At 41.4% G+C, this 23,491-nt stretch overlaps 1 protein-coding gene across 3 annotated transcripts in view; it reads right to left on the minus strand.

Annotated features, from left to right (window-relative positions):
• Window positions 1–138: 138 nt before the first annotated feature.
• Window positions 139–23,491, minus strand: part of ZNF841 (zinc finger protein 841) — a 33,267-nt gene continuing 9,914 nt past the window's right edge. For 2 of the 3 annotated variants that reach the window (XM_074385999.1, XM_074386000.1), the window contains 4 exons: window positions 22,428–22,519; window positions 16,037–16,163; window positions 14,824–14,955; window positions 139–5,748 (listed from right to left, as the gene is read on the minus strand). In XM_074385999.1, coding sequence (XP_074242100.1) covers window positions 3,251–5,748; window positions 14,824–14,955; window positions 16,037–16,163; window positions 22,428–22,442 — 2,772 coding nt within the window. In that variant the 5' untranslated portion in view covers window positions 22,443–22,519 and the 3' untranslated portion in view covers window positions 139–3,250. The remainder of the gene's footprint in view (window positions 5,749–14,823; window positions 14,956–16,036; window positions 16,164–22,427; window positions 22,520–23,491) is intronic. The other variant, XM_010332112.3, reaches the window with a different exon arrangement.

Here is a 23,491-nt window from a genome sequence, read left to right on the forward strand (position 1 = left end):
ATACAAAAAACTAGCTGGGCGTGGTGGCGCGTGCCTGTAATCCCAGCTACTCAGGAGGCTGAGGCAGGAGAATTGCCTGAACCCAGGAGGCGGAGGTTGCGGTGAGCCGAGATAGCGCCATTGCACTCCAGCCTGGGTAACAAGAGCGAAACTCCGTCTCAAAAAAAACAAAACAAAACAAAACAAAAAAAAACACTTTACTGAATCTGTATATGTATGCTTCAGTACTATAGGGTTTCAGGCATTCACCAGGGGAGTCTTGGAAGGTATCCCATGGGTAAGGGGAACTACTGTATTTGCAAAAATCTGTTGTTGATTCTACCGTAAAAAAAAAAACTGTTACACATTATTTCAACCATGAAAGCATAATGGTGCAGTGTCTGTTAGTTCCTTACTAAGGTAGAACGAAACTGTGTTGGTAAAAGGAACATGACTGAGTTATGAACAAAAATGATAGTATTTTATTAATTAAAACAGAAGACTTCTGATATTCTGAATATAAGAGCAGTAAAATATAAAGTTAAATGTGAATCCCACTTATGAACATGCTATTCCAGTTCTTTTGATTAAACTCTCCTGATAACTGCTCTCTTCTATTTCCAAGAACAAGATTACATTCTAATCCTTGACATATAACAGCTATCATTCAACAGAGACGACCACCATTATCCTGCATTATTTCTCTCATGCAATCGTCTCTAGCAACCTATCACTCACCTTCCATGAAAATCCTGAATCTGAATCTATCAATGTCCTTCCTGCTGTTTCTTGGTCAGTTATCAGGCAACTGTTTCCCACGTCCCAAAGTAACACCCTGATTGAACACAAGCTCAGTGACTTATACTGTAAATTTACATTATTCTCCACCATACCCCATGCTGCTTAACTGACACAGTACAGTGGCCTTCATCTTCCACAAAACATGGATATGAAGAAGCCACACCTAATGAAGTAGGCCCCCTCATCTTACTGATTTATTCCCAGAGACCATAATGGAAGATGTGTAGGAAAGGCGATAGACTTCATACTTCAGGATGAAGGTCACAAACAGTCAAGTAGCCGTTTTAACAAATGTCAAAGTGAATATAATTGTTATATAAACTGAATTGGCCATTTCCACACATGCTCTTGCTCCTTTGATGTATATACTACCAGGGGTTTTAACAAATTTTGTCTTATAGTTATAGTATTTACCATTCCACGTCAATCCTGGATGGAGAAGCAGACTTAGTATCCGTTGCATGATTTATCTAATGTGGAATCTATTGAGAAATGGTTTAAAATTTTATCATATTGACCACATTTCCATGGTTTCTCTTCAGTATGAATAATTTGGTAAAGCCTGGACACGCTACTGATTAAATGTCCCTCCGTGTTAAGCACACTCATTTGGCTTTTCTCCTGCATAAATTATCTCAAATTCCAAAAACATGAACATTTGATTTTTTTATTTTTTTGAGGCAGAGTCTTGATTTTATCACCCAGGTGGAGTACAATAGCACAGTCTGGGCTAACTGCAACCTCCACCTCCTGGGTTCAAGCAATTCTCCTGCCTCAGCCTCCCAAGTAGCTGGAATTACAGGCACCCACCACCATGTCTGGCTAATTTTTGTCTTTTCAGCAGAGATAGGGTCTCACCATGTTGGCCAGGCTGGTCTCAAACTCCTGAACTCTGGTGATCCACCCACCTGGGCCTCCCAAAGTGCTCAGGTGTAAGCCACCACACGTGGCCCATTTGATTTTTTTTAAAAAGACTTACCCCATTTGTTACATTTCTAATGCTGTTGTCCTGTATGAATACTGATATTTCTGTTTTGATGTTCAGGTAAGAAGCCTTGGCACACACATTCCATTCGTGTGGTTCCTGTCAAAGATGTATATTCTGATGTCTAGTGAGTTCAGATACCTGGGGAAAGCCTCTAGCACATACATTTAAATGATTTCTTTCCGCCGGGCGCGGTGGCTCAAGCCTGTAATCCCAGCACTTTGGGAGGCCGAGGCGGGTGGATCACGAGGTCGAGAGATCGAGACCATACTGGTCAACAAGGTGAAACCCCGTCTCTACTAAAAATACAAAAAATTAGCTGGGCATGGTGGCGTGTGCCTGTAATCTCAGCTACTCAGGAGGCTGAGGCAGGAGAACTGCCTGAACCCAGGAGGCGGAGGTTGCGGTGAGCCGAGATCGCGCCATTGCACTCCAGCCTGGGTAACAAGAGTGAAACTCCGTCTCAAAAAAAAAAAAAAAAAAAAATTCTTTCTAATATAAACTCTCATGTCAGGTAGTGACTGAACTCTGGTAAAGTTTTTGCCATACTCATTTCATTTGTAAAGCATATCTGCACTTCAAGTTACTCAGAGATTTGCAAGTTTTGACCTTTAAAGTACTCTTACCACACATAGTATACTTCTGTGATGTCTCTCCAGGATTTATATTCTTATGCCTTGCGAACAGTTGCTTAAACCTTAGCTATATTCACTGCATGTGTAAATGTTTATCAACTCATAATTGCATTGCTAGAAAGAAATACCTGAGGCTGGGTAATGTATAAAGAGATTTAATTGGCTCAGAATTTTGCAGGCTTTACAGAAACATGGTGCTGGCATCTGCTTACTCTCTGGGGAAGCCTCAGGAAGGGTAAAATGGTGGTGGAACGTGAAGGGGAAGTGGGCATGTCACATGGCCAGAAGGGGAACAAATGAGGGAGGTGCCATTCCTGTGTGTGTGTGTGTGTGTGTGTGTGTGTGTGTGTGTGTGTGTGTGAAGCGAAGTCTCACTCTGTTACCCAGGCTGGAGTGCAGTGGTGCAATCTCAGCTCACTGCAACCTTTGCCTTGAGGGTTCAGGTGATTCTCCTGACTCAGCCTCTCGAGTAGCTGGTACTCCAAGTGCCTACCACAAAGCCCTGCTAATTTTGTGTAATTTTTGGCAGAGACAGGGTTTCACCATGTTGGCCAGGCTGTTCTCTCTCGAACTCCTGACCTCAAGTGATCCACCCACCTTGGCCTCCTAAAGTGCTGGGATTATGGGCATGAGCCATGGTGCCTGGCCCTGCCATTCACTATTCAACATCCAGACCTCATGGGAACTCACTATCACAAGGACAGCACTAAGGGGAATGGTACTAAACCTTTCTTGAGAAATCCACCCCATGATCCAATCACCTCCCACTAGGCTCCTCCAATACTGGAGATTAAGGTTAGGGATTTCAGAGGGAAGGGACAAATATACAAGCTATATCAGTAAGTATAAATTATTTGGTGATCCCAGAAGTTAGGACAATGTCTAAAGGCCTTTCCACATTCAGTTTCGTTCTAAGGTTCTCTCCAGTATGTTTTATCTGATGTTTAGTGAGGCCTGAGCGACTAATGTAAGATTTGCTACACTCATTACATTTATAAGGTTTGTCACCAGAATGAAGTCGTTGGTGTTTAGTGAGGCAAGAGCGCCGCCCAAAGGCCTTGCCACATTCAATACATTTGTATGGCTTCTCTCCAGTATGATTTCTCTGATGGTAAACCAAGTTTGACTTTTCGATAAAAGCTTTACCACATTCATTACATTTATAAGGTTTCTCTCCAGTATGCATCATCTGATGATTAAGCAGAATTGAGCGCACTCTAAAGGCTTTGCCACACTCATTACATTTGTAAGGTTTCTCTCCGGTATGAATACTCCAATGACGTGCTAGGCCTGAGCGATAACGGAAGACTTTGCCACATTCATTACATTTGTAAGGTTTCTCCCCCGTATGAATTCTCCGATGCCTTGCAAGGGTTGTAGTGGAATTAAAGACTTTTCCACATTCAATACATTTATATGGCATCTCTCCAGTATGTCTTCTCTGATGGTACACCAGACTTGTTTTATGACTGAAAGTTCTACCACATTCACTACATCTGTGTGGTTTCTCCCCAGGAGGATTTCTGTGATATCTTGCAAGTTTTGAACTTTGGATAAAAGCCTCGCCAAACTCATTACAATGGTAAGGTTTCTCTCCAGTATGAATTACCAGATGTTTAGTGAGGCTTGAACGCTGAGTATAGGCTTTGCCACAATCACTACATTTGTAAGGTTTCTCTCCAGTATGAATTTTCCGATGACGTGCTAGGCATGAATAATAACTGAAGACCTTGCCACATTCATTACACTGGAAAGGTTTCTCTCCAGTGTGACTTCGCCTATGAATTGAAAGGTTTCCACTGTCAATGAAGACCTTGCCACATACATTACATTTGTAAGGTTTCTCTCCGGTATGCATTCTCTGATGACGTGCTAGGCATGAATAGTAAGTGAAGACCATGCCACATTTATTACAACGGAGAGGTTTCTCTCCAGTATGACATCTCATGTGAACTGAAAGGTATCCTCCATAATTAAAGACCTTGCCACAAACATTACATTTGTAAGGTTTCTCTCCTGTATGAATTCTCTGATGTATAGTGAGTAATGAGCCCCAATTAAAGGCTTTGCCACATTCATTACATTTGTAAGGTTTCTCTCCAGTATGAATTCTGTGATGCACTGCAAGATGTGAATGTTGACTAAAGACCTTGCCACATTCATTGCATTTGTAAGGTTTCTCTCCAGTATGAACTCTCCGATGCCCTGCAAGACGTGAACGTTGAAAGAAGACCTTGCCACATTCATTACATTTGTAAGGTGTCTCTCCAGTATGAATTATCTGGTGCCTTACAAGTTGTGAACTCTGATAAAAGACCTTGTCACATACATCGCATGTATATGGTTTCTTTTCTGCATGGATTATATGATGTGTAGTGAGGCTTGAATTCCGTTTAAAGGTTTTGCCACACTCATTACATTTGTAGGGTTTATCTCCAGTATGAACTGTCTGATGAGTTGCAAGAGAGGAACTTTGACTAAAACACTTCCCACACTGACTACATTTATAAGGTTTCTCTCCAGTATGAATTCTCTGATGAACTGCAAGGTGGGAACTTTTACTAAAGGACTTGCCACAATGATTACATATGTAGGGTTTGTCTCCGGTGTGACTTCTCCGGTGATTTACAAGATCTGAATTTTGTCTGAAGATCTTGCCACACACATCACATTGATACGGTTTCCCTTTTGAATGGACTACCTGATGTACAGTTAGTAGTGAGCCCCGATTAAAGGCTTTGCCAGACTCATTGCATCTGTAAGGTTTCTCTGTAGTAATCTGATGATTAGCAAGACTTGAAGACACTCTAAAGGCTTTGCCACACTCATTACCTATGCAAGCTGTTCCCCTAATATGTGTTTTCTCATCTTGTGCAGGTAATGAAAGTCGCAAAAAATCATTCCCATATTTTCTAGAAATGTTGGTTTGGACACTAGGAAAAATCCTTTGAAGTGGTGAAACTAAAAAACCATTATTAACTGTCCTCTCAATTTGATTACATTCATAAATTTTCCCGACAGTTTGAAATGTCTGCAGTTCAGCCACATGTGACTGAAAGCTTAATATAAGCTGATTTTCCATATGCTTGTTTTCTACATCCCCTTGACTATGGTGAAGTTTTTTACCAGTAAGGTTGTTTTTACGGGTCATCCGCACTTCTTTATAATTTATTTCACCATCTTTCCGTTGAAAGTCAAGGTCCTGTAGATTTTTCTGGATTTCCCTGAAGTAAAAATTTTCAATGTCACAGCTTTCATGTCCTTCCAACATCATTATTTGGAATTTTTCTCTTGTATTACTGTTCTGCATTGGTGGTAATTCCTTGATCACACATTTAGGAGAGATACCTGCAAAATATAATGAACATGGGGTTTTAAAATAACTACTACTGGTAAACATTATTTTATACTGAAAACACACTACACTAAACATAGTGTTTATACTAGCAAGTTGTAAAACTTTCCCACCATCTTCTATTTTTAGAAACACAAAATGAAAAGAATTCTATAGTTAAGAAAGGGTAACTACGTGTAATTCATATCAGTGTTAGGAAAGCCTAGTTTCACACATCCTACGATCAAAAGATTCATGTTGTGCAAACATTTGGGCACTAAAACAAGTATTTTACAACCACTAACCCTAAATGACACACCAATTGGCAGTAAACATATGGCTCTCTCAGAAGAGTAAAAAAGTTACATGTATTTACATCATACAAATAAATGCCAAACCACAGCAAGATATGCTGTAATGGTAAATATTCACAAGTTCAACTAATTACTAATCATAATATAAATTAACAAATAAAACCTTCTAATAACCTCTGATAAAACCAGCAGGTAAATAATGAACAACCACAAAATACAAATATTTAGTATGAAATTCTAGACAATTCTCCATTAATAATAAGCAAGAACTTACATTCTAGAGGTAGCATATGGTAACTGGAAAATATGTTGAGATCATTGAGTTTTATTTATTTTATTATTATTATTTTTATTTTTATTGCATTTTAGGTTTTTTTTGTTTTTTTTTTTGAGATGGAGTTTTGCTCTTGTTACCCAGGCTGGAGGGCAATGGCGCGATCTCGGCTCACCGCAACCTCCGCCTCCTGGGTTCAGGCAATTCTCCTGCCTCAACCTCCTGAGTAGCTGGGATTACAGGCACGCGCCACCATGCCCAGCTAATTTTTTGTATTTTTAGTAGGGACGGGGTTTCACCATGTTGACCAGAATGGTCTCGATCTCTCGACCTCGTGATCCACCCGCCTCGGCCTTCCAAAGTGCTTGGATTACAGGCTTGAGCCACCGCGCCCGGCCCGGTTTTTTTTTTTTTTTTTAGATGGAGTTTTGCTGTTGTTACCCAGGCTGGAGTGCAATGGCACGATCTCGGCTCCTCCGCCTCCTGGGCTCAGGCAATTCTCCTGCCTCAGCCTCCTGAGTAGCTGGGATTACAGGCATGCGCCACCATGCCCAGCTAATTTTTTGTATTTTTAGTAGAGACGGGGTTTCACCATGTTGACCAGGATGGTCTTGATCTCTTGACCTTGTGATCCACCAGCCTGGGCCTCCCAAAGTGCTGGGATTACAGGCATGAGCCACCGCGCCTGTCCCGCATTTTAGGTTTTGGGGTTCATGTGAAGAACATGCAGGATTGTTGCATAGGTACACACATGGCACTGTGATTTGCTGCCTTCCTCCCCATCACCTATATCTGGCATTTCTCCCCATGCTATCTCTCCCCAACTCCCCACCCTCCACTGTCACTGAGTTTTAAAGATAAAAGAAAGGTAAATTTGGCCTGGCGCGGTGGCTCAAGCCTGTAATCCCAGCACTTTGGGAGGCCGAGGCGGGTGGATCACAAGGTCAAGAGATCGAGACCATCCCGGTCAACATGGTGAAACCCTGTCTCTACTAAAATTACAAAAAAAAAAAAAAAAAAAAAAACTAGCTGGGCATGGTGGTGCGTGCCTGTAATCCCAGCTACTCAGGAGGCCGAGGCAGGTGAATTGCTTGAACCCAGGAGGCGGACATTGCGGTGAGCCAAGATCACGCCATTGCACTCCAGCCTGGGTAACAAGAGCGAAACTTCGTCTCAAAAAAAAAAAAAAAAAAAAAAAAAGAAAGGCAAATTTGTCTATGTCCATACCACTGTTAATGCATCTGATCTTGTCTGATCTCAGAAGCTAAGCAGTGTCAGAAATAGTTAGCACTTTGGGTGAGAGAAAGGTAAATATATAACATTATAAAGAATAAAAATTGGTGGCTCAGACCTGTAATCCCAGCATTTTGATAGGCCAAGGTGGACAGATCACTTGAGGCCAAGAGTTTGAGACTATCCAGGCCAATAAGGAGAAACCTCATCTCTACTAAAAATATAAAAACTGGCTGGGCGCGGTGGCTCAAGCCTGTAATCCCAGCACTTTGGGAGGCCGAGGCGGGTGGATCACGAGGTCGAGAGATCGAGACCATCCTGGTCAACATGGTGAAACCCCGTCTCTACTAAAAATACAAAAAATTAGCTGGGCATGGTGGTGTGTGCCTGTAATCCCAGCTACTCAGGAGGCTGAGGCAGGAGAATTGCTTGAACCCAGGAGTCGGAGGTTGTGGTGAGCCAAGATCGTGCCATTGCACTCCAGCCTGGGTAACAAGAGTGAAACTCCGTCTCAAAAAAAAAAAAAAAAAAAAATTAGCCAGGTGTGATGGTGCACACCTGTAATCCCAACTACTCAGGAGGCTGAAGTGTGAGAATCACATAAACCTATGATGGGGAGGTTGCAGTGAGCCAAGATCATGACAGTGTACTTCAGCCTGGGCAACAAAGAGGGACTGTCAAAAAAAAAAAAAAAAAAGAATAAAACTTGGGAAAGGAAATCAGAATTCCCAGTTATGATTTCATGCCTACAACTATGCAGCAAACAAACAACTCCCTATGTATTCACTGTCTTTTTTTTTGCTATTTTTTGAGATGAGTCTCATCCTGTCACCCAGGCTGAAGAGTGCAGTGGCATGATCTCACCTCACTGCAACTGCCAACACACAGGCTCAAGTGATCCCCGCCACAGATGTGCACCATCATGCCTGGCTATTTTTTTTTTTTTTTTGCAGTTTTGGTAGAGATGAGGTTTTGCTATGTTGCCCGTGCTGGTCTGGAACTCCTGATCTCAAGCGATCTCCCCACCTCTGCCTCCCAAAGTGTTGGGATTACAGGTGTGAGCCACTGCGCCCAGTCCTATTCACTGTCTTTAATTATCTAGTTCATTGGCTACAAAATATGTATGATTTGGAGATTGTACTTGGAAAATGTAAGAACTAAGATAAAAGACAACACTGTTTGGAACAAACTGCAAAATGAAAACTTACAGATACAATGTAGACTGCTCTGATATAAAGACTTACGTCTGCCAAAATTCCTATGTTAAGCACCCAATCCTCAACGACATAGTATTTGGTAGTGTGGTCTTTGGGAGGCAATTAGGTCAGGATGGTGCATAGAACTTCAGGAATGCAATTAGAGGAGACATGAAAAAGCTTCTGCTTTTTGCATGACAATGTCTTTGCCACATGAGGACACAGAAGGAGTTAGCCATGGCACACCAGAAAAAAACCCACACCAAGAACCAAAGTAGCTGGCTCTAACATGTTGAACTTCACACCACCCAGATCCTTGAAAAGTAAATTTTTATCTTGAAAAGTAAATAGCTATGCCCAATTTACAAAGATATGAACCTGGGTTTGCAGGATCAAACATGTTTTTAAAAACAACTTCCCTAAAGTGGCATGTTCTGAGGAAAAAAAAAAAAAAACTTCCTAAACAAGCAGTGCAGGTAAGAGGTCAACCCAAATATCAAGAGTGTAGAAAGAAATACTTCAAAAGCCAAATAGTGTTGCCAAAAGCATTATTCAGCCATCCATTATGAATAACGAACAGTATCTGAGTCATCGTCCCCTGCACGTATTTATTTAGGAAAGTAATCAGAAAGTGGTCAAGTGAATGAGTAGGGGTCACCCCTTGCAGAGTGAGAGTCACATGGGAGGTGAGGGAGTTCTGCAAAAGTGTAAATATAAAGTTGATATGCTAGTCAGTAACTGGGTGGTCTATCTGGACCAAAGCAATATGTTAGGAAAGGCCCAGAAGGAGAAAGGGCAAGAGGAGAGGGCAAGGAGTAATGAACATGGGGCAGCAACGTTTGTGCTTGCAGAGCTGGGGGAATATAATTGCACAAGGAACAGCTAAAATCCTGGCTTTGGAAGAAAATATAAAAGTAGCATTATGCTGACTAATACTTACACATAAGAATTATACTATGGGTACAGGACAACAAGGGAAGACAATTAAAAAGAAGGTAGTGCCGGGCGCAGTGGCTCAAGCCTGTAATCCCAGCACTTTGGGAGGCCGAGACGGGTGGATCACGAGGTCAAGAGATCGAGACCATCCTGGTCAACATGGTGAAACCCCGTCTCTACTAAAAATACAAAAAATCAGCTGGGCATGGTGGCGCGTGCCTGTAATCCCAGCTACTCAGGAGGCTGAGGCAGGAGAATTGCCTGAACCCAGGAGGCGGAGGTTGCGGTGAGCCGAGATCGCGCCATTGCACTCCAGCCTGGGTAACGAGAGCGAAACTCAGTCTCAAAAAAAAAAAAAAAAAAAAGAAGAAGGTAGTGTGATGATATGGGAAGATAACAGATTTATGTTTCTATAATATTTGCTATGAAATTTATCAAATTGAGTGTCCCATGAGTTCTATTTCCAGGTATATGTTTAACAACCCTACATATCAGGAGATATGTAAATGAATGTTCTTACATTTCAGTCCTGAAGAAAAAACAGAAAACAGCCATGAAGAGGAGATGGATGAATTCATTTTGTATACACACATAAAGACACCATAAAACCCTACTGACAGTACAAAAATGTTAAGGAGATATGGGATGCAGAATGAGGATCCCTAGCACAGTAGGTGAAGATTTGTTTGAGAAAACAAAGAAAGCAGAAGACTCTTGTCAAGGCTTAAATATACGTTAATAGAGACACAGTTAATAGAGACACAATAATATCCCAGATTATGTTCATTGTGTGTGTGTGTGTGTATATGTGTGTGTATATGTATATGTATATATATATATACATATACACACACATATACACACACACACACACAATGAACATAATCTGGGATATCAAAAACACAACGTGGAAGCAGATCTGTAAAAAAGTTATTTTTGTATGTAACTGAAGTTAAGCTGTTATTAGTTTAAAATAGGATGTTATAAAGTTCAAGTGTTTTCTGTAATTGCAACGGTAACCACAAAGAATGTACAGAAGACACACACAATGGAAATAAAACTATTTCAGGAAAAAAAATCAACTAAATAAAAACGAAGGCAGTAAGAGAAAAAACAACAAAAATCTAAAAGAGACACAGAAAACACTTACCAAAATGGCAATATAAGTCCTTTTCTATCAGTAATTATAATAAATGTAAGTGGTTTATACTCCACAATCAGAAGACAGAGACTGTCTCAGTGAATTTTTAAAACTGGCTTCAGCTACATGCTATCCAGAAAAGACTTACTTTAATTCAAAGGACACACATAGGCTGAATTGAAGGGCTGAAAAAAGATATCTCCTATAAATGGTAACAGAATGGAGGCTAAGATGATATCAGTTGAAATAGACTTTATGTCAAAACTCGTACAAGAGACAAAGAAGGGTATTACATAATGATTAACAGAGTAATTCACTAGGAGGATATAATAATATGTGCCTAATATTAGAGATCCTTAAAATGTAAAACAAAATTAACATAACTAAAAAGAGAAATACTACCACAGTAATAATAAGAGACTTTAATGGCCCACTTTTACTTAAAAATAGGACAATCAGATAGAAGAAATATAAGGAACTATAGAACCTAAACTATACATCAAATTGGACCTAATCTATATATGCACAACACATCACTAAAAACAGCACAAGTTTTTCAGAACTTCTTATGAAACATTCTTCAAAAGAAATATTTGAAAAGAAAAAGTTTTAAAACTAAAGACTAAAATTGTAAAGTATAAGTTATCCCATCATAATAAAATAAAACTAGAGATCAACAGCAGAAGAAAATTAGATTATCAACAAATATGTGGAAACAACATATTCTTAGGCTAGGCATGGTGGCTCATGCTTGTAATCCCAGCAATTTGGGCAGCAGAGGTGGGTGGGACATCTGAGGTCAGGAGTTCAAGACCAGCCTGGTCAACATGGTAAAACCTTGTCTCTATTAAAAATACAAAATAATGTAACTGGGCATGGTGTCAGACACCTGTAAGCCCAGCTACTCGAGAGGCTGATGCAGGAGAATTGCTTGAACGCAATGGGTGGAGGTTGAAGTGAGCCAAGATCACACCAATGAACTGGCCTGGGCAACAAAAGCAAAACTCCATTTCGAAAAAAAACAAGAACAACAACGACAACAACAACAACAACAACAACAACAACAAAACCCATGCTGTGAAACAGCCAATATGTCAAATTAGAAATCACAATGAAAATTTTAAAAACTCAAAACAAGAACAAAAAAGTGAAAATAGAACAAACCAAAACTTGCGATTGTAGAAAAAACTGTTCTAAAATAGAAAATGTATAGATACAAATGCTAACATTAAAATAGAAGCTATCCAATGGAACAGAATAGGAAACACAAAAATACAGCCATAGACCTACAACCAACTGATCTTTGATAAACTCAACAAAAACAATTGGGAAAAGACATTCTATTCAATAAAAGATGCTAGAAAAACTGACTAGCCATTTACAGAAGAATGAAACTGGACTCCTGTCTCTCATCATGTACAAAAATTAATTCAAGATGAATAAAGACTTATATGTAAGACCGCAAGCTACAAAAATCGTAGACGAAAACCTCGAAAAAAAACTTTTCTGGACAAAATAAAATTTTTTTTTTCTCTTACGGAGTCTTGTTCTGTCGCCGAGGCTGAAGTACAGTGGCGCAATCTCAGCTCACTGCAACCTCAGTCTCCTGGGTTCAAGCAATTCTCTTGCCTCAGCCTTCCAAGTAGCTGAGATTACATGAATGTGCCACCACACCAGGCTAATTTTTTTTGTGTATTTAGTAGAAACAGGGATTCACCATGTTGGTTAGGCTGGTCTTGAACTCCTGACCTCAGACTTCAAAATGATCTGCCCACCTCAGCCTCCCAAAGTGCTGGGATTACAGGCATGAGTCACCACTCCTGGCCCAATACAAGTTTTTTAAGAGAATTTATTCCTCATTGCTTGACCATCATGAAAAAAACATGACGGTTTTATAAATAGTAGAGAAGTCCTTGGAGTGCAAGACATGGGCTAAATGTAAAATATGTTTTAAATAATGATTCAGTATAACATGATGGACATGAATGTAGATAGGTGAATAGTTATTATAATATAGCAATTGTTCCAAGAAAGGAAAAAATGGTACAATTTAAACAAAACCCAGGAAGTTACATTTAGGAAACTGAGACATACTACAGAAAAGTAATGTATCTTATATAACAAAGAATAATCGATCTGTTAAACGGTATTTCCACAATTAAGACAGTAACTTAATTTAAAAATTATGTTTGAGATATTAAAACTTTCCAATTTAGGCCGGGCGCGGTGGCTCAAGCCTGTAATCCCAGTACTTTGGGAGGCCGAGGCAGGTGGATCACGAGGTCAAGAAATCGAGACCATCCTGGTCAACAAGGTGAAACCCCGTCTCTACTAAAAATACAAAAAATTAGCTGGGCATGGTGGCGCGTGCCTGTAATCCCAGCTACTCAGGAGGTTGAGGCAGGAGAATTGCCTGAACCCAGGAGGTGGAGGTTGCGGTGAGCCGAGATCGCGCCATTGCACTCTAGCCTGGGTAACAAGAGCGAAACTCCGTCTCAAAAAAAAAAAAAAAAAAATTGGAACTGATCAATAAATAAATAAAAACAAAGTACATGTATAATACATGAAAATGCACCAGATGAAAGCAATGCTTGCTTAAAACAAATTTTGTGGACTTAAAAAATATAAGCCTCATTCAACTTCATTAGCTTCCTCAATAAGATCAAAGTCATACTCACTGTAAACGGAAAATACTGGGGAAAAAAAGTGGCATGAGCAGTGGTTCAGGCAACCGCCCTGCAGACATGAAGCTGTGAACTTGGACAGTGTTCTCCTTGGGAGAAATTCCTACACCACTCACCGCTACCTCAAAAATGAGGACCATTAGTATATGAGATCAATAATGCCACAGTACCCTTGAGAGACACTTTTGTGACAGTTCTCAAAAACCAGGCTCTTGTGATGCTATCTGAGTATCATGACACATGTTGACCATTCTACTCTGGCTTTAACAGTCACTACTGTATATAGCAAGATGGTGTTAAAACTTATCACTCAAAGTGCTCTCCTTCAAGAATTTTCTCTTACCCAGTCAACCCACTCCATGAGATAGTCCAGAGGATATTCATAACCCCAAGATGGGTTATCATAGCAGAAAAAAGGATAAAATGTCAGACCCTAGAAATCTGTTTATCCAAAGCAAGTCTCAGAGGTAAAAATTCACACAAACATAAAAGAGAATATAAAATTAGGGAGAGCCAAGGCATAAACAAGACAGAGAAAAACACAGGAGTTGTATTAGGAGGGATCTCAAAATGATACTCTGCTCTGTCCACAGATCCCAGCCTTAGAGTCTGAAGACAGAGATATGCTCCCTGTGTAGGATTAAGAATAAAGAGAGGACCTTTGTGTCAACTGTCTTTACAGTTTTTCTATGTAACAATCTCAGGAGACCCAACTGACTCCCCTGTCACAAACCCAAGAATATTGTTCAAAGAAGAACTCAACGAATGGCTGAGGGACCTGAACAGGCAGAGCTGAAGACGGTCCCATGCGGTTTCAGGATCCCAGCTTCAAAGAAAGGGTAACCAATGTTTCCCCATCTCTGGACCAGCACATCATGTATAGGAAATGCGGTGGAACCAGAAAAGCTCAAGGTTATCAGGACTATGGAGCCCTCAGCTCTAATGTACATGAATCAGAGAATTAAGCATCACATGGAATCAAGAACAGGAGGAGAGGCCGCACAGGAAAGAGACTCCTTTGAAAAGCTCCTTCCCATGCCACAGAGTCAAAGCATCAGAGTTCACAGAATACAGATGACACTGTGATCCATCATAATAGTCTTGTCCTTTGCCCTGTTTGAGCTGCAGCGCCACTGGAGAGTGAAAGGATAAACTTACACGTGTCTGGGGAGCAAAGTGATAAACAGGAAAGAAGAAACATTTCAGAGTTCACAGAAAATCAAATTTGTTTCCTTATAGAACTCTCCCACTTGCAGTTTTACACAAACAGTTTCATGGTGCTGCTTCCACTGTGCCCATGTGAGCTCTTACCTGTGATCACACCTTTCATGCATTCCCCCCAGTTTGGGTTCCTTGTCATTTTCACTTGGCTCACCACAGTCCAGGGCTCTTTTCCCTGCTCCAACATGGAGATAATATTCAGGTCAGGAAGACAGAGTCCTGCTTATAAAAAAAGAAAGAAGATGTCCCATGGTTTTTCCAGAACCCAGCCTAACGTTTAGGTTGAAGAGAAAACACTGCAGTTGAATCTACAAAATGTTTCACAAACTCATCCATTGATTGCCGCCCTCTGAATGCTTAGGGAACACTGTAAGATGCAGACATCTAGCTCTCTCCCAAGAAATAATGAATCAAAACCACAGGGATGGGCCAAGCATACGAGCTCATACCTATAATCTCAGCACTTTGGGAGGCCAAGGTGGGAGGACTGCTTGAGCCCAGGAGTTCAAGATCAACCTGGGCAACACAGTGAAACCCTGTCTCTACTTGGGCATGGTGGTGCACACCCATAGTCCCAGCTACTTGGGAGGCTGAGGTAAGAGGATGGCTTGATCCCAAGAAGCTAAGGTTGCAGTGTGCTATCATACCACCGCACTCCAGCCTGGGCAACAGACTGAGAGTGTCTCTAAAAAAAAAAAAAAAAAAAAAAGCACAGGGATGTAAAACGGGAACAGGGAATTTGCTATATATATATATATTTTTTTTGAGATAGAGTTTCGCTCTTGTTACCCAGGCTGGAGTGCAATGGCGCAATCTCAGCTCACGGCAACCTCCGCCTCCTGGGTTCAGGCAATTCTCCTGCCTCAGCCTCTTGAGTAGCTGGGATTACAGGCATGCGCCACCATGCCCAGCTAATTTTTTGTATTTTTAGTAGAGACAGGGTTTCACCATGTTGGCCAGGATGGTCTCGATCTCTCGACCTTGTGATCCACCCACCTCGGCCTCCCAAAGTACTGGGATTACAGGCTTGAGCCACCGTGCCCGGCCGGGAATTTGCTATATTAACTCTGCTATAAGGTTTTATATGTACATCAGTTCTGGAACCACCACTTATGTACAAAGAAGGCAGCAGAATATCCATAGAAATGGGACAGTTAAAGGCCAGATACAGCATTATGAAGCTTTTTATTTGTGAACAAACAAGGCTTCAATCTCTGTCAAATAACGTAAGACCTCCTATAATAAGGAAAGTACAAAAATGCACAAAGGAAGATCCTAACTTCTGGAGGAAAATTATCCTCACCCAGGAATCCCAGGTTCCTGTAGTTCTCCAACATCACGTCCCTGTACAAAGTTTTCTGAGCAGGGTCCAGGCATTTCCACTCCTCCTGAGAGAACTCTATGGCCACATCCTTGAATGTCAAAGATCCCTGAAATGAAAAACACATTTCAGTGATGAACAATGAGTGAGCTCTTATCTTTACATAAAATGAGAAGAGAAGGTCACGTCAATTTGATTGAAGCATCCGTTTTGACATATTCATGAAAAGCAACTGTGAGATAATTATATGTCCCTAATTTTAGTTTTTATAAAATTCAATGGGAGATTAGAATTTTCTCTAAATCAGTGCACATTTCTCATTTTTGTGGACAAAATAAGAAATAAACACATGGTTATCCCTATGCAAGTTTTAGATATTATATTTGATACACCAAGTGAGGTGTATGGATGAGCTAGAATACAAGTGGTGTCTTCAGAGATGACAATGCTCTTAGTGGCTCTAAAGAAAGGTCAGAAACTAAGAAGTGTGATGACAAGAGCAACAGCAACATCTACAGTTTTGGAACATTTCTCATGTGCCGGGCATTACTCCAAATGCTTTACATGTTCTAATTCAAATGACGACATAACAACCAATGACAGAAAGATTTCTTCCCATCTTACTAGAAGACAATTATGTCGTAGACACGCTAAGGAACTTGCCTAAGTCAACGACCTGCAACCAGCAGAGCAAGCACCTGAACCTAGATGTCTGAAAATTAGAGCTGAATCAACAGAATCCAACAGTTACATAACACTTAAGAGTATGTCCTAGTCTTTCTGTGCAGCTATAACAAAATAAGGCGGACTAATTTATGAACAGAAATGTATTTCTCATGATTCCACTGGCTGAGAAATCCAAGATCAAGGTGCCAGCAGGACTGATGTCTGCTGAGGGATATTCCCTGCTTCCAAGATGCTGTCTTCTTGCTGCATCCTCTGGAGATGAGGAATGCTGTGTCCCCACACGGCAGAAGGGACAGAAGGAGCAAAAAGCAGTGAACTCCCTAGAATAAGCCTTTTGATATCTTAGTGAAAAGAACACCATATCCCACTGACAAAGGCAGACCCCTCATGATCCAACCTCCTTCTGAAGGCCACACCTCATAATTCTTGGAGATTGGGCATTGGGGATTAAGTCTGAACATAAATTGTGGAGGAGAGAAAAACAGTCGGACCATGGAATTCTACCCCTGCCTGCCAAAATTCATGTACTTATCACATACAAAATACATTCCATCCCAATGACTCCCAAAGCCTTAATGTTTTCTACTACCAATTCAAAAGTCTATAGTCCAGAGCTGCATCTAACTATAATTGAAATCAGATATGGGTCAGACTCAAAGCTGTGTTTCATCTGGAGGCAAACTCATCTCCAGCTGTGAACCTGTGAAACCAAATGAGTTATGTGCTTCCAAAATACAATAGTAGGGAAGACACAGGTTAGATATTTCAATTCCAAAAGGGAGAAACAGGAAGGAAGAGGTACCTGTTCCCATCTAAGTCTGAAACCCAATAGGGCACACACATTAAATAATAAGGTCTGACAATAATGTCCTTTGACTCCATGTCCCACCTTCTAGACATTCTGGAGAAGAGGTTGGGTGCCCAGCATCTTGTGAATTCCTGCCCCAGTAGTATTGTTGGGATCACCTCACATGGAAGTTCTTATGCACTGTGGTAAAGTGTCTACAGCTCTTCCAAGCTGAGACCACATATCGGTGAGTCTACAGTTGTGGGGTCTTGGTGAGAAGGGAGACCCCCCTCACCTCCTTCAATTTCACCTCTTCTTCCCCACCTTCCATATGGGAAGGAGGGTGAAGAAGGAAAAAAAAAAATTAAATACCAAAGAGCTGGGAAAATGACTCCCTCTTTAGTTCCCAGCATCTCTCCTTTTAACCTAAAAAGAGCTGCAAATGAATGTTATCTCTGCCGGATGGAGTCCGGCACTGGTTCATGAGCCCACATCTCCATGGACCAGGCTCCCTCCTGGAAACACCTCTGCTAACAAACAGCTTGTTGCTTTTGTCTTGTCTCTGTAAGCCCCGCTCCCTTGCTGGTTCCCGCTCACGCTGCGTATGAATTAGCAAATCAATAAAGCCAAAAGATTGTAAGGTCAGACTCCAGCAAATGGACAATGACATAGTTCCACCTCAGTTTCCCCTTTAGCATTGTAAGCCTATAAAAGGGGAGAGAAGCTGCAGCTCAGGGAGCTCGATGAATAAGGCTGTAGCACCCCCACAACTCCCAGCTGAATAAGAAGCCACTTCTTCCTCAGTTCGGTGTTCAAGAGGTTTGTTCCCCACCGTGCCTGCTACATCACCGTTAGATGGTCTTTACTACAGACCTCCTGTTACTGCTTGATCTCTGCTTTTATTTTACTGCACCACAGTTTTCCCCTGGCCGTCTTTCCCTACAGATACTGAAGTCTTTTATATAAAAAGGCATGGTGTTTGCATACAACCTACCTATATCTTCCCATATGATTTCAATAATCTCTACATTACTTATAATAGCTAATACAATGTAAATGCTATGTAAGTAGTTGTTATACTGCATTGTTTAGGAAATAATGACAAGAAAAAAAAGGACTACACATGTTCAACACAGATGAAACCATCCATTTTTTTCTGGCTATTTGTAGTTCACAGATGGTTCCACTTGTGGCTGCATAAGCCATGAATACAGAGGACTGACTCTATGTGAATTACTGAAGAATTTGAAATAGCAGCCACAAGAATGCTCAATGAGTTAAAAGCACACACACAGACAAGTTCACGAAATCAGGAAAACTGTATGAACTACACATGCAAAGAAGAATATCAACAGACATAGAAACTTTAAAGAATCAAAAAGAAATTATCAGGCTGGGCACCATGGCTCACACCTGAATTCCAGCACGGGGGGCGGGGGTGGGGGTGGGGGTGGGGATAGCAGCGTGGGGAGGCCGAGGTAGAAGAATCACTTAAGCCCAGGAGTTCTGAGACCAACCAAATTAGGCAGGTGTGATCGTGTACACCTGTAGTCTCAGCTACTCAGGAGGTTGAGGTGGGAGGTTCATTTGAATCCAGGAGGCAGAGGATGCAGAGAGCCAAGATCATGCCACTGCACTCCACCCTGGGCAAGAGTGAAACCCTGCCTGAAAACAAAACAGAAATAAAAAAATTCAAGCAAAAAATATGGTAACTGAGTTGAAAAATTCACTGGATGAGTTCAACAGCAGACTTAATTAGGCAAAAGAAGGAATCAGTGAACTTAAAGGGGATTCTGATAGAGAGGAAAACAAAAACTGTAAAAAATAAAGAAAATAAAGAGCGCCTAAGGCGCTTATGGGGAAACCACCAAGCACCACTCCCCCAAGTTCAAGGGTGCCCCCTCCCACCAATGACACATGACATTTCCCACTCTTTATTTTTATTTTTATTTTTTTTTTTTTGAGACGGAGTTTCACCCTTGTTACCCAGGCTGGAGTGCAATGGCGCCATCTCGGCTCACCGCAACCTCCGCCTCCTGGGTTCAGGCAATTCTCCTGCCTCAGCCTCCTGAGTAGCTGGGATTACAGGCACGCGCCACCATGCCCAGCTAATTTTTTATATTTTTGGTAGAGACGGGGTTTCACCATGTTGACCAGGATGGTCTCGATCTCTCGACCTCGTGATCCACCTGCCTCGGCCTCCCAAAGTGCTGGGATTACAGGCTTGAGCCACCGCGCCCGGCATTTCCCACTCTTTAAATAAAAAAAAGTACTTGGCCGGTTGCGGTGGCTTACACCTGTAATCCCAGCACTTTGGGAGGCCAAGGCAGGCGGATCATGAGGTCAAGAGATTAAGACCATCCTAGCCAACATGGTAAAATCCCGTCTTTACTAAAATATACAAATTAGTTGGGTGTGGTGGGGTGCGCCTGTAGTCCCAGCTACTCAGGAGGCTGAGGCAGGAGAATTGCTTAACCCAGGAGGTGGAGGTTGCAGTGAGCTGAGATCAGGCTACTGCACTCCAGCCTGGTGCCTGGTGACAGAGCGAGACTGTCTCAAAAAAAAAAAAAAAAAAATAGAAATAAAAAGACAGCAGTACTACGTTCTTTTGTCTCTTTGAGGATCTAGAAAAAATAAAAGTTCTTTATATTTCCATCCTCCAATGCCTTGGACTGTGAGGATGTTTCATTATTTCGTGGAAATCAAAATAAAATAATTCTCACTTTATGCTCAATTTTCTTTTACTGCATTTTAGAAGCTATTTCATATTCTGTAAAGTTTTAAAATATGGCCTTAATGTCCTTTTTTTAGGTTATACTTTTTTTTTTGTATAAAACTGAAATGTAGCCGGGCGCGGTGGCTCAAGCCTGTAATCCCAGCACTTTGGGAGGCCGAGGCGGGTGGATCACGAGGTCAAGAGATCAAGACCATCCTGGTCAGCAAGGTGAAACCCCGTCTCTACTAAAAATACAAAAAGTTAGCTGGGCATGGTGGTGCGTGCCTGTAATCCCAGCTACTCAGGAGGCTGAGGCAGGAGAATTGCCTGAACCCAGGAGGCGGAGGTTGCGGTGAGCCGAGATCGCGCCATTGCACTCCAGCCTGGGTAACAAGAGCGAAACTCCGCCTCAAAAAAAAAAAAAAAAAAAAAAAAAAAAAAAAAAAAAAAAAAAAAACTGAAATGTATCTTGATGCCCTGTTTTTCACTTGTTTGCTTATAAATTTTATGGTGTATATTTAAGGTATATAACATAGTGAGGCAGAGATAGTAAAAAACTCACTATAGTTTAACAAATTAACATATCCATATCTCAGAGTTAACTATTTTTTTTCTGCTTTTCTGGGAAGAACAGCTAAAATCTCATTTAATATAAATTTCACATATAATAAAATATTATTCCCTAACATCCTCATGTTGTATCACCTTTTTTTTGAGACGGAGTTTCGCTCTTGTTACCCAGGCTGGAGTGCAATGGCGCGATCTCAGCTCACCGCAACCTCCGCCTCCTGGGTTCAGGCAATTCTCCTGCCTCAGCCTCCTGAGTAACTGGGATTACAGGCACGAGCCACCATGTCCAGCTAACTTTTTGTATTTTTAGTAGAGACGGGGTTTCACCATGTTGACCAGGATGGTCTCGATCTCTCGACCTTGTAATCCACCCACTTCGGCCTCCCAAAGTGCTGGGATTACAGGCTTGAGCCACCACGCCCAGCCTGTATCACCTTCTTAATGCCTAAGTTGCATCTCTGCTTGAACTTTTACCACAAAACAAATATATGTATCATGTGATGTTTAAAATAAAAGAAATATAATATTTAATAATAATCGGTTGAATGAGAGAATTTGGCTCCATCTTCTCAAAAAAGTTTGGCTCTGAGCAAAATTGTTAACTGTTTTACAAAACAACTGCTAGTAAGAGCCCCTGCAGGAACACTGCATTCTGTGTGGGATAGATATGCAGAGAATGGCTAAATTAATCTGACGTTCAGGTTGATTTCATATTTTAAATTCAATGATGGAATAAAACACCCTCTATCACTGATGTCCATACCTAGTTTTTCATTCCATTTCCAGTTATTAAGATTGTGGAGTTGCCGGGCACGGTGGCTCAAGCCTGTAATCCCAGCACTTTGGGAGGCCGAGGCGGGTGGATCACGAGGTCAAGAGATCGAGACCATCCTGGTCAACATGGTGAAACCCCGTCTCTACTAAAAATACAAAAAAAACTAGCTGGGCGTGGTGGCGCGTGCCTGTAATCCCAGCTACTTAGGAGGCTGAGGCAGGAGAATTGCCTGAGCCCAGGAGGCGGAGGTTGCGGTGAGCCGAGATCGCGCCATTGCACTCCAGCCTGGGTAACAAGAGCGAAACTCCGTCTCAAAAAAAAAAAAAAAGATTGTGGAATTAGAAAGAGTTGACTCATTCATTATAGCTTCAAATGTGGTATAAAGTCAAGGAGAGAAGATATCCGCTTAAAGGCATCCTTTCAAGAATATACATGAGGTTATTTGGGCACATTAGCAGGTGCATTAATGTGTGACTTCCAGATACAGCTTCTCTACTCCTAGTTTACTGAGAGCTAACAGTGCATTCAGATGTTGCCCCTAAACAATCTTTCCTGCCCCAAAACTGACATTATAGGACCCAGACCCCCTCTCCATCCATGTTTGGGTGTGAGCACTTCCCAAAACCATGCCCAGTGGAGCCTCTTCCCAAGCTCATGTCACTGGGTCATTGTGAGATCAGGAATCAAGTGCAGATAAGAGGGTCTGAAAGAAGGCATGGGTGAGTGTGAGCAAACGTGTCAGGCAGGATGCTTCGGACTCAGAGAAGATTTGCAACTCCAATGCCCTGCATTTCAAAAAGGAAAGAGACAGAACAATCCACCGAGAATATCACTTTACCTGAGTAAGAGCCATCCTTGACTCCTTTTCTTTTTTCTTCCTCTTCTGGGCTTCTCTCTCAGTCAATATAATTAATTCTTTAAAAGTCAAATCTGAAAGTCAAATATATCTTGTTCAATGCTTGGAAACAACACATTCCTTTCTGTGCCACAACCATGCTTTGAAAATTCTTCCCTAAGTCACAACCGTGCCACAGACCCATCACAGAAAACCTTCCCTAATGAATGCCTTCTTTCACTAGAGTCTGAGGCCCTAATGTTCCCCTCCTAAACTGAGACTGGTTTACAGACGTCCATGGGGTCCCACACCCTTCCCAGATACTCCATGGTGTTCTCTATATCCTGCTAGGAAATCCCACATGCCCCAACAACTCATAAACTCATGCTGAACAAATGCATACAAAGACACTGGAGAACTCAATGACACCCTGTTCCATTCATAATGACTTCACCTCCAAACACTGGCACCACCATCTACTAAAACAGATGACTCCAGTGATGCACATGCCCCAATGAGACCCCAACCAACATCTTCCAAGGAAACTCTCCATATTGACATTTGGATATTCCAAAACAAATCTATAACCATCTTAACTTGCAGCTCAAAATACTCCAAAAAACAAAGGTAACCCCTTAAATGATCTCTGAGATTTTCCAGATAATAAATACTTCTGTGAGTTGCGTGATGATTCTTGCACTCCCAAAAGACCTCACAGAAGATACCATGAAGAGTGCTTATGGTGGTACAGCTCTGGGATCCATGCCCTGAGAACCAATGAACTGATTCTCCAGCTGCCCACCAATCCTGTGGGCTCAGCTTAGGCCTTGCTTCTCACTTTAGTTGATTCTAAAACAACATGAGTTTGGATTGTGTGGGTCCATTTATAGAAGAATTTTCTTCAATAAACATCTTGAAAAATATTTTGAAGATTTGCAACAATTAAAAAAAACTCGCAGATGAACCACATACCCTAGTTAAGAAAAAGTCATGCCAGGAGTGCATAAAATATACATAGATATTAGTATATGAGTCTATTTGATTTACTACCATAAAGTATACACAAA

Source organism: Saimiri boliviensis, chromosome 14 (assembly GCF_048565385.1).
Source record: "Saimiri boliviensis isolate mSaiBol1 chromosome 14, mSaiBol1.pri, whole genome shotgun sequence".
NCBI lineage: Eukaryota > Metazoa > Chordata > Mammalia > Primates > Cebidae > Saimiri > Saimiri boliviensis.